The sequence below is a fragment of the Magallana gigas genome, chromosome 6, assembly GCF_963853765.1.
Source record: "Magallana gigas chromosome 6, xbMagGiga1.1, whole genome shotgun sequence".
Lineage (NCBI taxonomy): Eukaryota > Metazoa > Mollusca > Bivalvia > Ostreida > Ostreidae > Magallana > Magallana gigas.
Genome location: NC_088858.1, coordinates 4377517 through 4395635, shown reverse-complemented (window position 1 = coordinate 4395635; position 18119 = coordinate 4377517). Strand labels below are relative to the sequence as shown.

At 34.1% G+C, this 18119-nt stretch overlaps 2 protein-coding genes across 2 annotated transcripts; one reads left to right on the top strand and one right to left on the bottom strand.

The window, feature by feature from the left end:
- Nucleotides 1–311: 311 nt before the first annotated feature.
- On the top strand, nt 312–5919 carry LOC105348170 (glia maturation factor beta). Its single transcript, XM_011457494.4, has 6 exons — nt 312–421; nt 3525–3621; nt 3742–3791; nt 4569–4701; nt 5135–5208; nt 5583–5919. Exons 1-6 carry the CDS (start codon nt 419–421, stop codon nt 5649–5651), a joined length of 426 nt encoding a protein of 141 aa, XP_011455796.1. The 5' UTR covers nt 312–418; the 3' UTR covers nt 5652–5919.
- A 603-nt stretch (nt 5920–6522) lies between these two features.
- On the bottom strand, nt 6523–11364 carry LOC105348169 (adenylate kinase 7). Its single transcript, XM_011457493.4, has 16 exons — nt 11206–11364; nt 10586–10759; nt 10329–10437; nt 10047–10141; nt 9836–9946; nt 9633–9716; nt 9434–9519; nt 9250–9340; nt 9032–9109; nt 8787–8936; nt 8528–8656; nt 8114–8354; nt 7612–7953; nt 7333–7472; nt 6871–7029; nt 6523–6716 (listed from the first exon to the last, which is right to left on the bottom strand). The coding sequence occupies exons 1-16, from the start codon at nt 11290–11292 to the stop codon at nt 6678–6680; spliced, it is 2115 nt and encodes a 704-aa protein (XP_011455795.2). The 5' UTR covers nt 11293–11364; the 3' UTR covers nt 6523–6677.
- Between the last annotated feature and the right edge of the window lie 6755 nt (nt 11365–18119).

Sequence of the window (18119 nt, the reverse complement as noted above, 5' to 3'; positions counted from 1 at the left end):
CAATAGTACAACTATTAAAATTTTAGAATTTACTTTGAACATGTTGAAGTACATTATTCAGAAAACATAATCATTTCAGTTTATGGCAATGTGCCTTATGGACACAAAAAGTGTCCATAGTAATCATATAGTTTAGATAGGTTTTGCGAAAAGATGAGAAGCACCTGTCAGCACGCAGCAATAACAAACCCACGTGTACCAGAACAAGAATGATTTTAACAAAACGAAGTTCGTGTGAAAAAATAATAAATGTCCGTCTTTATTATTTTGAACAGTTTTGAAACAACCAACAACCCTAAAAAAAACGAGAAAAAGTCACCGTTAATAAATAGTAATAACAATTATAAATTTTCCTTTCTGAAAAAAATTACCTTATATTTGACAATATAAGCTATTTGACTTCCTATTTCCGGTTAAAATGGTAAGTATAATGAAAAAATCTCTTTAATTTATAATTTATTAGATTGTGGATTCCTTTAACAAAGAGTTAATAAAATTCAAAAGTATATTTACATTAATTTTTCATGAGAGTAAATTCATAGACCGTGTAACTTGCGTTTACTGACAAATGCTGCAGTTAAGAAAAGGGGGAGGGTTAAAACGCGAATTTTCTCTGTCAAAACAAACTGAATACAACAAACCAGAATGGCTATTCAAACCAGTAATAATGGACAAATTTCCCACTTTTGAAAAATATTGTGTTACAGAATTTATCGACATTATTGAATAACAAATACACTGGTCTGGTTTCTCACAATATTATACAACTGTTATATACGTACAGTAGAGAACAAGATTAGCCCATTTTCCAAAAAGTCGTCGGTTTTAAAGACAGTTTTTCCTTTATGTAATATTAGGCCTAATAACATTTCATTTTCAAAGACCCAATTAAAAATTCTTTAGCGTTATCTTAAATTATTAGGTGCAGTTATCACTGTTTAGTATTTATAATATGTCTGACCCATCTCCCTGTCGGAATCAAGTGAAGTCGTACCCAACCCGACTCGCACCCAAACCAACTCGTACTCAAATGGTCAGGTCGTACCCAAAACTATGTGGTTCACTCGTACCCAAATATTTGAGTACGACTTCACTAGTCAACTCGTACACACGGGGAAAATATATTTATACTAAGAAAATAAAATACAATAGGATTCATTCATATGTTGTTTTTTTAATTTATGTTTTATTTAACTTTAAATTAACTTTGCCTGTTGCTTAATTCATTTGATTACTCAAAAAAATATGCTTTAATTATTAAACAATATCTAATATGGTGATTTACTTACCGTTTTCTTGCAGGAAACACACCTCTTTCGAACTATGTTGATCTTCCAAAAGTGATGAAAATGTGTGTTTCTTCTTATAATTATGAGCAGCATGTTTATTTTGTGCTGACAAACTCATTGGTTGATCGGTTGAACGGAATCACATTAAGCAATTAATTTTAATTTAATTGATGATAGTTAACCTGCTCATAATCATTCTTTGATCCGTCCGCATTCAAGTACAGAACTATAGTATACTAGATTTTTATAACAAATTCTTTTAAATTTGTTATACAATTCGCATATTAATGTTATCGGTAATAAACAAAACATAACAACATACAAATAAAAGCCATTCATTTTATATTCTTAGTATAAATATATTTTTCCCCGTGGGTACGAGATGACTAGTGAAGTCGTACTCAAATATTTGGGTACGAGTGAACCACATAGTTTTGGGTACGACCTTACCATTTGAGTACGAGTTGGTTTGGGTGCGAGTCGGGTTGGGTACGACTTGACTGTAATTCTCTCTGTCACATTGTATGCGTTATCTGCATGGCTTGTTTTATTGCATCCAAATGAAAGGCCAAAGGGTCAGTAGAACAATTCTTGGAATCTTTCTGTGTTGCTAACTAATTGGCATCATAGAGCATATGAAATAGCAGATTATTATCTTATTCTGAAGGATTTTGAGAGACCTTTTTATAATTTTATGGGAAGGGAGTAATCATTAAAGACTAGCCCCATATAGATAGATCGTTGAACTATTTAGTAGGTTAGAGTCTCGTTCGTTATCGGAATTAACCAGACAAATCGCTCCACCAACTAAGAACGGCCATGTACCACCACCCACCGAATCAAGAAAGAGCTCTCAATCTGTCAATCCTTACAGTGTTCAGGCCGGGTGAGTTTTCCCGTGTTGAGTCAAATTAAGCCGCAGGCTCCACTCCTGGTGGTGCCCTTCCGTCAATTCCTTTAAGTTTCAGCTTTGCAACCATACTCCCCCCGGAACCCAAAGACTTTGGTTTCCCGGGGGGCTGCTCGCCGAGTCATTGTCATCGTCAAAAGTTCTACCAAATAACCTGTGTAGTCTTGGGGTGTATTTGTTTGCTACCACCTGAACTGGACCTGAGTATCTCCAGCAGATCTCCATTGTCTACCTGCTGTTTGGAAAGTAGACAATGGAGATCTACCGGAGATCTCCATACTGCAAACGAGCAAATTAGGATTACTCTTGCAGCTCTCCAATCGATCAAACGAATACACCCTTGGTAATCGAACCATTCTGCTGTCATATTATTGTTCACTAATTTCAAGATTTTCTTATAGGATCATCATGTCAGCTAGGATAATTCCTTGACAAAAATAAAAGCTTTTCAGATGGCTATTATGATACTAAAAGTAATGAGAATAAATTATTTAAAACACGTTTTGAACTTGGGTCAGTAGTTGAAATGGTGTGACTGCCAGTGGTCTGTCACAGATGACAATTAAATGTATTTATTTTAGTGTAAGTGGAGCACATTGCTCAGTGGTTATAGGTTTAGACCAGTAACCCAAAGGTTGCTGGTTTGAGTCCCATTGTGGTCACTTTATGTTGTGCCCTTAGACAAGGTACTTTATCTGCATTGTCTCAGTCCACCAAGCTACAAATGGGTAACAGCTTACACTTGAGGTAAACATGCAAAGGACTGGTGTCCCACCCAGGGGGAGCTTTTAATTGGCAACAAATTACATGTAATTACATTTTACAATAAATATTGAGCAGTGCATAAATTATAATTTTGTTATTGAAACAAGTTTTCAATTACAAAAACAGTAACTGTTACAGTAGTAAAAAGCATTTTAAAAAAGTAATTTAATTATAATTCCTTAATTTATTTGAAATATTTTCATGTTTTCATGCCATGATACAGTGTACATGTAGTAATGAAAATATTTAATACTGAGCTTGAATGACAGATAAAGAATACTTTATGTAAGATTTGCTCAATTTCCTAGTTTGATAATCGATAGATTTATATATCCCTGTAATACAGTGTATAATTTTGTAAGTTTTAGTTTTTGTTGTCAAGAGGTTTTTGTAATGCAATGTCAAATGTGTTGTAAAGGAAACATCAAGATATTAAATTTTTACAGTTAGAACTTTCCCTTGTCCATACATTTACTTTGCCAACCCTTGAATGTATCCCCAAGTATATCATTACATAGCGAGGATGGGTATTAGTTTAGTTTTAAGATTGAATTTTTCAGGCACAGAATGTCCAGGTGTGTGAGGTGCCTCAAGAAGTGGTCGACAAATTAAAAAAATTCAGATTTAGAAAAGAGAAAAATATTGCTGCAATCATGTGTAAGTTAAAACTTATTTAAGTTCAAAAATCAGATTTAAATCTGACAAAATGTTCATTTGACCTATATCACTTTTTTTTTAACATATTTGATTTGTTAACAATACATTTACTTTTTTCAGTAAAAGTTGAAAAGAAGACTATGAAAATTATCATCGAAGAAGAGTTTGATGTAAGTCTCCCAACATTGATATTAGTGTTTGACAAACTCTAAGATAACTAATTGGAGGAGGTTAATCATTTAAGTTAGGAAGGACATAAATGATAAATATAGATGTATATTTATAGATATATATGATAGCGTATTGAGAAAAGATTATATTATTTAGATGATAAAATAAGGAAGTAATTCCTTTCATTAATAGATACTTGGTGTGGTACTTGTTAATTTTTCCTTGAGGTGGTGATCTTTATACAGACGTACCATAGCATGTACCACATTTGTACAAATTTACAGTAGGACATTATTTACTGTATGATATTACATGAGGCTTATTTACTGTCGACTTGCATATGCTCTTACCTAGGCACTCTATTATCTTTAAGAGTGTGTGACATTTACTATGTATACACTATTTACTGTAGGATCGCAGGATATCATGATAATAACTATTTTTTGTAAGTACTCTATTAGAACCATTTTATCAAGGCCTTGGACTTTCAGCAGGACGTATCTATCTATTTCTTGCGTCAAAACAAGTTAAAATGACGCTGGTTTCAAGTGAAATATACACTGATTGCGTAGTCATAGCTCAAAAGCCAGACAAATCTTGTTGATTTCAAAGAGCAATGGCTGGGTGGCCTACAATGAAATAGACAGGCCTACGTCACATCGCTGTTTGACACCAACTACCCAAAGTCCAAACTCTTGTTAAAATGGTTCTAACTGTTGTCTGGGACTGATTCTTTTAGGAATGTATATGTAAAAAATTTTTTTTATTTGATTTAGGACTGTACTATTGATGAACTGCAAGCAGAATTACCTGCATCCCAGCCTCGCTATCTGGTAATTAGTTATGTCCGACATCACGACGATGGAAGAGTATCGTATCCTCTCTGTTTTGTCTTCAGTAGTCCTGTAGGTAAGTACTCACATCCAGGGTCTCATCTTTGCTAGGAAGGATTTTCATTTCAATGATTTTTTAATTCTTAATAATACCCTTGGCTATTGAAGAAGCTTATATCCGTGTTCATATGACCATCACACAAATGTGTTTGATGGATTAAGCCACTATCAATATATTTTTTTTTAATGTAGTATGCATCAATCAGTATTATAACTGTTATACATAGGATTAAAAAGACCCAAAAATGAGTGACTCAAATTACAATTAATGAGACAAAGATTTTTGTTAGAATTAAAAACTGAGATGTTTGTCAAGAAAGAATTTTATTCAACAAGATTGATATCCAGTTGAATGTTGTATATACACATGGACCAGGTAATTTTAGAACATCACACATGGTACTGGTCCCAGTTTGTTATGGAGTTAAAACTCATTCTCCTTTCTGTAGGATGTCATCCAGAACAACAAATGATGTATGCTGGTAGTGTTCTCTGTTTAATTCAGACCTTGGGCCTCACAAAGGTAGGTAGTACAATATATCTTGCTATTAATCATTTATTGTGAAATAGGGTATCGGAAAAAGTGAGAGGAAAGTATTGGCATTATAAGTATTCACCCATGTACTGAATAATTAACAGATTGTAACTTTGTTTGTCCTGCTTTGTTTTGGTATATGTTCAGGGCATATAGATTTTTCAATATCCATCTTCCTTTTGTCAGTTCGTAGAACTTTATTTTCACAAATTAAAAACTGATTTTTAATTTGTGAAAAAGTTTTCAAATTGCAAAAATAAAAACCCACATGATATATTTATCAACGATTTCATATAACTGAATGTTGTCTTATAAGTACCAGTATGTGGAATGCAAGTTTGATTTATTGCTCTCTACTGCAGACATTTGATATCAGAAATCCAGAAGAATTTGACGAGGAATGGCTGTTGCAACAGTTAGGCAAGGTGTAACTGATCTCAGCCTTTTGGAATGGACACTGATCCAGCAGTATGGAGGCAATAGGTTCTACCATCTTCATCTAACTTAACTCAGGCAGTGCAAGCATTCTTATGGAAAGGGACCATCATTTAGTCCAGAGATTCCAGTGGGGCCATATACCTATTGTTCTCAGTTCTGTTTTTATCATCAGACTCCTTTAAGTCAATGATATTTTTAAAAGAAGATAGTTATGTATTACTTTTATGTATTGCTTTAAATATATTGCTTTGAGAATATCTATTTGTGCCTCCTTTTTTCATTTGAAATTAGGTGGATAAACATGTACATGTACTTGTATAAAAGAGTATTTTTAAGATTTACTTCTAGTTTTCAAAACTATACCCCCACCTTTATCTCTCAACATCTTTGTCATGATACAATGTGCCAAGAATGCGCGGCTTGCAAACTATTTGTTTTGATTGATAAAGTAAATACACAAAGTATGCGCAAAATAAAGTCAATGAAAACTGTTGCCAATTATTCCTCAGTTAAATCAGTATAGAACAGAAGAAAAATAAGAAACTATCAAAAATATTAACTGTCCCAAAAGCAAGATTTGGTATTCTTATATGTGTACTGTTTGTATCCAGTGAATACTTCATAGCTGGGTCTAATCAATCAAGTTAATCTTTTGATTTGTATTACTATTAAACACATATACTGTGGAATCATTAAAATTTTAGTGGTTTTTTTGTTGCTTTTCAGTTTCAAAATTTGTTTTTGTCGAGGATGTGAATTCATAGGGGACCGCAACCTTTGAACACCATGAAAACTAAGCCACCATGAAATCTAATAATTCCACAGTATATAACATAATTGAACACAAACAAAACATCCTTTAAATTCTTTGTTTTACATGGATTATTTATTATCATATGTACAATTTCAATAAAACACAGAGACATAATTTAACAGTAAACACAAGTCCCATTGCAGAACTCCCCTATTCTGACATATCACAGAAATATTGTCCTTCCTAAGTTGGATAAACTTCGTGCTCAATCCACTTGTGGGTTGTTCTGAAAAAGGAACTCGGCCTGAAAAGACAATGTTTTAAGAATGTTAGAGCAAGGTAGACAGTGAATGGCCAAGTTCTGTAACCTATAGATCACAGATTTGACTATAGAAACTTACAATGTAATAATTGGTTTGTTTTGTACATTAAATCAATAGATCTGACTGGAGACTTACGATGTAATCGATGGGGTCCTCGGGTCGAGTTTTGCAGCAGTCAATAAGGCCCTGGGTGAGAGTTGGCATCACATGCTTCATCAGGTAGTTCCTCAGTGGGATGGACTGAGCCTCCAGAAGCTCAAACTCCTCCCTCTTCACTTCATTCAAACGCTGGGTCTGAAACATTCATGGCAATGTTATTGTGTATACAGACAGTAATCAAGACAATGCAATTTGTTTTGATTTTTGCAAATACATGTATATAGATAATGTAAATATTTTGAGACCTAAATGAATAATGAAATATTACACAAGCAAAAAAAGAATGCTACTGCATGTGATGTTTGAAAAATTCCACATTAATAATACATGTAATTATAATAATATACATGTACATGTAAATGACTACCGGACTATGGACAACATTTTTCTAACCACAGCTATCTATATATACAGTGACAAGTCGGGCCGAGTACTCACCCACTCCTCCTGCCTCTGTTTGCGGAGGGAAGCCTCCTCAGCCTCCTGTCTCTCCTTCTCTTGTTTCTCCTCCATTTCCTTCTTTAAACGAGCCTCCTCTTCTTGCCTTTTCATCTCCTCAAGTTCCTCGGGTGTAGGACCTAGAAATAAAACAGAATGTTCTTTAAAGATTTACCTACAACACCTCAGGAATTCTTTTGAGATGTACATAAACTTTCTAAAGTGTATGTATTCTACTTCTGTTGATAATTCACATAGTAGATAGTGGTTGCTTCCTACCGTAATTCCTGGGCTCCCCAATGGTTTTCTTGATCTTTTCTACAGTATCCCTCATCATAGGAGAATCATCCTTTGTAACATCAAGTTTTTCTGGATGAAATTCCTTCTCATCAAAGTAGTTGAGGACTGTCTCCTCATCATTGTTGAGGCTGCGGTAAAGCTCCAGTCTCTTCATCAGTCCCTCCTCGTCATTGTGAGTACCGTGCACCACACTTTCTGGGAGGTTCATCACACGATTACGGAGGAATTCATCGTTAGCCTCCAAACAGAAAACGTAGTCCGGCATAATCAGTTTATCGAATTTGGTAGTGGCTGATTCTTCTGCATCATCTTCTTCTTCAGCTGTTTAGGAAGAAACAATATTAGCACTCCACAAAACATCAAGATTGTCAAAAGTGTTTTACAGAGCTCAAATCAAATGGTGAAATTTTTCCTAAAACTTAAGACAATTTTCCTTTGAGAAACGAATCAAAGTGTTGCTAAGATAGGAGGTGAGACTTACTGGCAAACAGTTCATTGGCTTGCTCTATGGTCTTGGGGAACCCGTCCAGAATGAATCCCTGGTTCTGGCATGGTTTGGAGTGCAGTTTGTCCCTGAAGAACTTGATGACGTGGGGGTCCTCTATTTTGCCAGTTTCCTGGTTCTTGGACTGCTCTATCTCATTCAGGAGCTCCTGGGCGTCCTGTGCCTTCCCATCATCATCCTCCTGGTCCTCAGAATCAGCTCGCCTGGACAGAGTTTGCTGTCAAAGTATTAAACGAATGTTACAATTGTGTATCATTGATCAACAAGTCTTTCCTATATCTGTATTATGTGGTTATTTAAAAACAACAAAATATGTCTTTTCTAGGTATTGTACTGAAACAAAATGCTGTTACGAAAGAAACCAAATTTTCACTAATTTACTGTCCTTACCAGTTCCTCAATAGCCTCCTCAATGACATCTTTGATCTTGATGTGGTGTAGTTTGTAGAATTCACACAGTTTCTGACAGACTGTTGTTTTACCAGATGCAGGAGGTCCCAGAATGCAAATTCTTAAAGGCTAAAATATTTACATGTATTGGGAATATTATTATAGATTGAATTACCAATAATGCATATGTGATATAAATGAATAGAGTTTCTTTGACTTACACAGACTGTTGGATGTATTTTAATTCAGTGTTTTTTACCTGGAGTTTCCTTGAGTCTTTGTACTCCTTGATGATTTGATCGATATTTTCCACCATTCCTGCCTCCGACACCCACATGATTCTCATGTTCTCCTTAACAAACACGGCATCCATCCTCAGATTGACCAGGAGCTGATCAAAATCTGACTGCTGCAAATCATAGATCAAATCAATTAATTCAATGCTAAAGGGGAATAACTCTGAATGACACTGCAATTTGTATCGCATATAAAATCGAAGCTTACCTCTATATCTTTGCTTAGAAGTGCCTCTTCCTTGGTGATATTCTTAACTTTCCCTTTTCCTAGCTTATCACTGATAGCCTATATGTTCAAAACAAATTCATAACAGGTAATAAATAAAACCCATTTTTATTTAGTACAAATAAATAATAACCATGTTAAAACTCAAAGTTTTTGGTTGATAAAAGTCTGAGCAAGAACTTAACAAATGACAAATATACCTTGACAATTTCCTCCAGTGTGGTTTGTGTGTCATCCTTGGCAATCAGGTAACGCACTTTCGGTCTACTGTCGGCAATGTTCTGTATGACACTGTCATATAAATATAATAAACTAGTGTTAATAATTTCAACATTACAAAGCTACAGTTTATGCATTTATTCAACACTGTACGTTTTGACTTACGCTGCCAGGTCTTTGATGTGGATGGTTGGTACAACATTCTGACCACTGCCAAAGCATTGGAGGAATGGAGCATTGTGCCAGGCAGACTGAAAAACACAAGCATCAACATAAGATGTATGGGAGTAAATAAGAGAGTTTCTGACTCAATTGCTCAAAGTAGCTAGCCTCGCTGTAAAATCATGTACAGAGATAAACTTACTTTGAAGAGATAGTGAAAGATGTGTTCTTCTGCTCCATAGGTGAGACCAGAGGCAACTACATAGGTCACCAGTTTGGCCTTATTCTGCAAGTACAATATACTATTTCTTTTAGATCACTTCTAAGATACTAGTAAGACAAAAAGTATCATCCACGTTTACAATGAGTGCATTTACAGGAACAAAAATTAGAAAAAAAACATACTGTTTTCCCAAGTTTGATCACTGTCTTCTCAGCGCTGATGTGTTCTTTAAAATTAGGATGTGGTTTCCTCCTCCTGTAATCATCCTCAGTGAAGGGAATTTCTGGATCATCCTTAGAAAAGAGGAATAAATAGTTCACAGATAGTTGAGAGAGTATTCATATATTGCTTGAATTGCGGTCCAAGTACTCGTGCTATAATGAGACTACTTACAGGGTCAAGAGGCTTGCTTTTGGCCCAGGTCATGACAGTTGAAATTAAAATAAACATTTTAGGTTTCTCTATCTTCTCCAAGTCAGAGTGAATTTCTGTGAAGATAAATTGTGGAAATAAAGCAATCATCATAAAAATCAAGAGAAATTCTGTATTCTGTAATTCTAAATGACTCCTAAACCAATATTAAATTTTTGGAGGCAATAAGTTAGTGAGATAGTTATTCAAAAGAGACTGTCATACAACCAATACATTGTTATTACATGTATTTTCATTTCTTACCTGATACAGCCCACACAGCCTCATCAATTTGGTCAGGATCCTCAGTGATGTCATATACAATGATGTCACACTCCACCAAATGTTCATACAGCTGATCCTTGTTGTCAAACTATCAAAAAAAGAGAAATCATTGAATTATAAAGTTACATTTATATGTAATACTTGTACATTTATATGTACTACTCATGGTTCACTTTGGATTGAGAAAATTTCCAAGTGCTTTTGATGAATACAAAGTAACTGTACATGTCTCTTACTTTGATGACTTCCTTCATAAAGTCTGGTTTTGGGGCATCCCTGTCCTTGACTGTTCCCACCACTTCATAGCAGCCCTCTTTAGGGGAAGCAATGATGGAGCTGGTGGTGGACCGAGCATCATCCTCTTCTTCTGGCTCTTCCAATGAGGCCCCAACCACACATCGAGAGATAAACTGGAAATCAAGACAAAGGTATAGAAACCATGTATTCTTTGGTATATAAACGTATTCATAGCTTGTTTTGGGACATACTACAAACTACTTGAAATGGAATATAAGTTTACAGTGCAAAAAAAATATCAAAAGTCTTTTAATTTAAATCATTAACATTTTTGGTACGCAAGATTTTGAGTACAATATATAGACAAACATTTTGTAAAATTTATAGTTTTTGGGTTTTTTTTTTTGCAAAGCAAACATTTTCTCAATTTCTATAAAAAATTGATAAAAACTGTATCACTACGCAAGAGATGGTGCAAAGTTGTTCTGTCTAAATGTTGACATTATCCTCATTCTATAGGTTTACAAATCCTTGTATGAAAAATACATTACGAGTAATTCAAAATGTGAACGCATTTAATTATCAGCGCCTACAGATCTACAAATAACTTTTTACCTACCTTTGCAAGGTTTTTTCCTTGATACTGATCTACATGGTTAATAAATATCCTTTTACTTTTGGGCTTCTCTTCGTCTTGGCTAGCCATCTTGCTTGTCTGTTGCTAGGTATAAAGGGAAGTAACCAATATTTCCTGATGACAACTCAACAACTCGTACGAAGTTATGTCGATGCTTTCTTGATTTTGTAAACAGTGCCCGTCAACATGTCTACAAATTAAATACCCTTAGCTACCCCCATCCCGATCATTTATAGATTGTTGTCACTTTATACCCCCTTAAACAATAACAAACAAAGTTTGAAATCTTTTTTCGGATGTTTTTAAAAGGTATTTGCGCTAATGAGATGAAAAAAATATATTAACGACCAAAAGAAAAAAATAACACAGACCGGGAAGGCAAGTTACATGTTAAATAAATAATTGAATATAGTCTTTAAAAAATTAGTGTAATATTGCAATGGTTAGAGACTGTATCAAACGTATTCAGCGGAAATCAATTATTGAAGAGCATCTATAATTTTTTTTTTATCAAACTACGACAATGTCACTCTCACGCCGGTGTAATGAAGAATAATGACCCCCGTAGAATAATGACCGGGGGTCATTTTTCAACGTAGAATAATGACCCCCCTAACTGAAGAATAATTGGATTTTTCTGAAGAAAAAAGACCCAGGGGTTATTTTTCTTCATGTTGAACATGAAGAAAAATGACCCCCATAGAAAAATGACCCCCCCCCCCCCCGTAAACATGAAAAGAAATAGGTTTTCCCGTAAATAAATCGCTGTATATAGTTTTTCATATCCGTTGCAAGCACACACAAAACACTCTTACATTGCCACAAATTGATAGTACACAGTTACGTCACTTCTCTCGTCGACATACGGCGGGAAATGACGCATATAAAGAAAGATTCATACTCAATGAGGGTATTGTGTGATAATTTACGAACAATTAAATAATCATGAAAGAATAATTGTTGTAATTATATAAGCAATATTCATTGGTGAATGAATTGTCAATCTTGGAATGATACATGTATATATCTTGATGGATAAAGACTATGGGGGCAGGTAACGTAGGAATATGAATACTTCTTATTTACATTTCTTGAGGAAAGTGATTTTTTTAAAAATCATTTTGTATTAGTTTTGTTTTCTTATACGTAATACATGAACATCAATATTCTAAACATTTGTTGTAATGTTGTATTTGTGATCATGAATAGACTTTATTCTTTTGCAGCAAATGTGTGAAGAGTACCTGACTATAGTAAATCTTAATAGATAATAAACACTGATCGATTATAATAAGAAAAGATTGTTTCTAAAAACGTCGATAAGAGGTTAGGGCCCATGTAAGGGGTTAATATCCCCCTTGATTTTGATCACACGATCTTTATTGTGTCCAAAGTAATAGTGGAAATCCTCAATGCAAGTATAATTCATGAACAATATGAAGAATATAGAAGATTCGACGGCGAAGCGCGAAGATGCGAAGACGAAAGTGCTAAGTTGCGAAGGCGAAGAAGTGATACTACTATCGCTTCTTCGCCTTTGCAACTTCGCACTCTCGCCTTCGAATCTTCGCGCTTTCCCCTTTTTAGCTCACAGAGACAAAGTCAAGGGGAGCTAATGCTATACCCCCGGCGTCGGGGCCCGGAGCTGGTTAAAGTTTTTGTTGCAGGTCCTGTATCTAAGCAATTACTTGTCCTATCTTTACCAAACTTGCTAAATTCACCTAACCTGAATGGATGGTGTGTCTTATGAAACAGATGCGCCTGACAGGCGTTGATGCTAAATCAGAGTCTTAGGTTGGGGATGCTTGAGGTAAAGGTTTTAATTGCTGGTGTCCTCTGATGATGATATCGTAGTTATTACTGGTCCTAACTTCACCAAATTTGCATGGATGGTGCGTCTTATGATACTGATGCACCTGACAGGCTTGAATGCTGAATCTGAACCATAGGTTTATGATGCTTGATGTGGTTTAGTGTTTTAGAACAGATCACATGTTTTATAGATGATAGCTTGCACAGTTGATTTAACTATATTATAAATGAAACGCAGAGGTTGCTTCAGATGCAGAGCCTGATCTCCATTATCAAGGATGCTAAAGAAATCTCCTACCTCACTCAAGCCTGCTTGATAGATATATGTGGTTGTTGTTAAATGATATAACATGATTCCTATGATATAGTATTGTATGATATGAAACACTATTGTTTAATAGGAGACAATATAATATCATATGTTATATTGTAAAACGTTATATGATACGATATGATATTGTATCCTTTCTTATATTTAATGATATGATATTGTATCATAATATTGTTATGTATAATATTGTAAATTATGACACAATATTATATTATATTATATTGTATTATAAATTAATTATTTAATCACATGATACTATTACATATGATATTGCAATATATAATATTGCATCCTATGATATAATATTGTATATTCTATGATATTGTATCATACAGTATTATATAATATGATATTGGTTTCTGTAATATAGAATTATATCAAATGAAATTGTATATATGATATTGTAATATTATAAAATATCGTATCATACGATGTTGTATAATATGATATTGGTTTATATGATATGTTATCATATCACATGAAATTGTATTGTATGACGTTGTCATATATATTATTGTATCATATGATACAATATGTACAATATAATTGTATTTTATAATATTTTATTTTTTCCCATGATATTGTATCATTTGATATGATACAATGTTGTGTCAAATTATATTGTATCATATATTACAATATCATATTATTTATCAAATATGATACAGTATCTTTCTATACAATATCATACTATATTATACAATATTATTAATTATTAGGTTAGTTACTGACTCACTGCGGAAATATATTGGGTTGATCAATCTCAAAGATGGCGAGGCGAAGAATCCATGAATATCCAAGATTATAAAGGATGGTTTTCATATAATATGATAAATGTGGTCTTTTAAAGGTGATGCCCCATAAAGGTGATGCCTCGTCTTGGTGAGCCTTGTAATCTGTGATTACCTATGTTTTATAATTGCGGAGCTCTCTGTCGTTTAAGGGTTCCCAGGCATATTATGGAATTTCTTTTCCTATAAAATTAATAAAATTAAATTATCCAGGGGGATATGGTCAGGACCCCCTCTCCCCTTTTACTGCGTGAAATTATTAATATTAAATTTTCCGGGGGGGGGGCGGACCCGCTCTCCCCCTCTAGATCATTATTCTACAGGGGTCACTTTTCTTCATGTGGAGTGTGCTTATTTTTATGAAAATGACACTTATTCTTCAGGCAAAGGGGTCATTTTTCTACGTAGAATAATGACCGGGGGGTCATTTTTCTGCGTAGAATAATGACCGTGGGGTCATTATTCTACGTCGAAAAATGACCCCCGGTCATTATTCTACGGGGGTCATTATTCTTCATTACACCGGCTTTGTCAACTACACTCTATAATGTTTAGTGAGCCACCATTCTCAACTTTAACTATTTGAGTCAATGAAATATTGAATTAAAGAAGTTCAATATTCACTATAGAAAAAAATTCCCTGTCGTCCATCCGATTTTTTTCAGACCGGGAGCTACAGACCTGCACTGCTAGTTTTTGCCGTAAAAGTGTATGCCTCATGAAGGTATCAGGAGAAAACGTACCCGATTCCCAGGGTACGTTTTCTCCATAGCTACGGTATACATTTTAATAGTTTTTAATACTTTTAAATAATATTTTACGCTATAAATGAACAGGGATGTATAGGGATGTACATGTATAAATTTTATGCATTTAATACTATATAAATTTAAAGGGTTTGGACATATAAAATAGTTTTCAAATGCTAAACTTTAATGCATATTTCAATGCATAAATATATAGTTTTACGTCAAAATCTTTATGAAAACTGTAGCAACTTTTATTTGAGTACGAATCACCTGTCATTATAGTGTTAAGAGTCTACTTCTCAATTTTCCATTTACCGTTAGCCTTACCTATTTGAGTATCTCTGATTGCCTTTTAAATATAGTAATGATCAATTAATTACCTGAGCAAATATTATTATGTAATATTATTCCTACAAGATGTTCTTAGGGGGATTATTTATTTATGATGAGGATTTCATATATTTACATATACAGGGACTGTACTTAGACAGACTGTTCAATGAGTTGAGATTCATCTCGTAATATTTTCATACATGTATATATAAATCAAACAAATATTTAAAGGACTTGGACTCGATTGGAGCTAAAAAAAATTCAACTTAGTTTTATAAATAATTTTCTTCAGTTGGTAGAGGCAGCATTCACGACCCATTTCTTTGCAAAACTCTTACAAAATACTGGTACAAAAACCCCCAAAAAGAAACCGCGCTATCGACTTCTTGAGATACTCGATCATTATTTAGTTCTCCAAATGAGATTGAAATAAAAACTACTTATTTAACGGTTTCGTTTCTGGTGAATTAATTGCCGACTAATTACACTGCTCAGGCGATATTCGTGTATGTAACAAATTATTGTTTAACTGTTTAAGGTATTCAATGTATAACGACCACATTTTGTACCTAATAAATGAATGGTCCGATTTTTTAAATCATGATATCATTTTGAAGGTGTTATGAAATAAAAATATTCCACCAAAGGAATTTTCAAAATTTTGATTATGGTCCAAGTAATTACGCCTTAAATTTTGCATTGAAGTCCATGGGCAACGTATGTTTTTATTAAGATATTGTAAAAAGTAACGTAAAATTTGTAAAACTCTCTTGGTTAATCCATGCATAAACTTTCTTTTTATAAAAATATGAAATAAAATAAATAATTTACCCAGATATCTTGACGAAATTAAAATTTTCTGTTTTTCATCAAGGGAAGATAACTCTTTAAAAAAAATTTAAAGTGCAAAATAGCCGGCTTCTTATATGTTGTTAGTCATGTGAATTTAGTTTATTTCACTTGCATTGTAATATAGCAATACACATTTAACTAGTTTAAAAGGATTCAAAATTGTTCAATATTCCTTCATTATGTACATTGAATACCATAATTAAACAGAATTGTTTTAATTATTTATGTTTGTGATTATGTATTTATAAACGACAGCAATAAATGATACAAATGTTTACCTGTGCCGGGAAAACAAGTAATAATGCTATAAATTACGAAAGCAAATTCAGCAAACTTTTGTTGTTTGGAAAATTTCAAAATAAAAAAAATTATACGAATAATTTTCGCTAATAAACGCGAAAACTTTTGTGAATAAACAGACGACTCTCGCAAAAATGTTGGCATTGAAGCTCTTTAAATATGATACGACTGTGTTAATATACATGTAGTTCTTATGAATTATATTTTGGTGAAAGATATTGGTAATCTTGCTTGTCATAAAATCTTCCTATCATTTTTATTCCACTCATGAATACATACATACGTACTCTAAAGAATGCTACTCAAATTTCTTAAGATACCCGTTTTGTTCATCCTGCATCTGAAACCCATGACCAGTAGGGAACCATCATTGGAGACTAATACAGGTAAAATCAAATTTTAATTTCATATTGATGTATGTACATGGACATGTTGATTCTCACTAACACTTTTGATAATTAAAGAATTTTTAGAACTTGTTTGATGTACATGTACATGAGGTTAAGTAAATGGATATTGGTCTGGATAGCTGAATGGAAGAGCACTTGACTAAAACTGCTGGGCTCCTAGGTTTCATGCCTGGTCCAGCCATTTTTTTTTTTCAATATTTATTTGCTGAATTTGCTCATTCTTCCTTTCCAACTATGTAGGTACATGTACATGTACAGATGGTAAAATGAGATAAAATGTACATAATTAAGACTACGGCATTTGATGTATACTATGCCAATCATTTAAATTAACATCAGAAACTTTAGCACATACTCATAAAATTTCATCAGGTATTATTGCACCCACTTAAATTTAGTCAATATATTCTTGTTACATGTATTTCATCGCTGTTGTAGACTGGGATCTTGCTCTGTGTGCTCTGTTACAGTGTGCTGTGCTGAGTGTTCAGTGCTGTGTGCAGCTAGCTGGTCCTGGTACACAATGGCCACTATCTCCTCCACATCCTGCTGCTGCCCCTGGTGTGTCTTGTTCACCACTGCCTCACTGTAATCCTGAGGTTGACTCGTGCCATTGGAAGAATCAAGAAGACGCCTCATGCTGGCTTCTTTGCACTGCTCCAAGGATTTAATGATATCCTTGGATGTTGGTTCTTTGTTAGACTGACCAGCTACTTTCTTCAGTTTTTTCTCTGAAATGACATTTTCTGCATGTAAAATTACATTTTGACATCTTTCTAAATTTCAATTAACATGTTTAAATTGCATCAGGCATTATGATGACATCTGAGAAAGGCCTGACATCCCCTTTATGCAGAGTTAAGGGAGGTTGGGTTTTTTTTCCTTCTTAATAGTCGATTTCATTCCATAGGAAAAAATATTAAATTTGCAGAAAAATTGAAGCAGAGGAAAAATGAAGCTTTTTTCGTGTTTTGTACTACCTTAACATGTCATCATGAGTCAATAAGAGGAATTTTGAAAAACTTTCAGTTATTCTGGGGGGGGGGGGGAGAGAGAGAGAGAGAGAGAGAGAGAGAGAGAGAGAGAGAGAGAGAGAGAGAGAGAGAGAGAGAGAGAGAGAGAGAGAAGAGAGAGAGAGAAACCCCCCAGAGATAACAGAGAGAGAGAGAGAACTGAGAGAGAGAAAGAGAGAGAGAGAGAGAGAGAGAGAGAGAGAGAGAGAGAGAGAGAGAACAGAACCCAGAAAGAGAGACCAGAAAGAGAGAAGAGAGAGAGAGAGAACAAAGTGTTCGTCACTTTACCTAGACTTTCAATATAC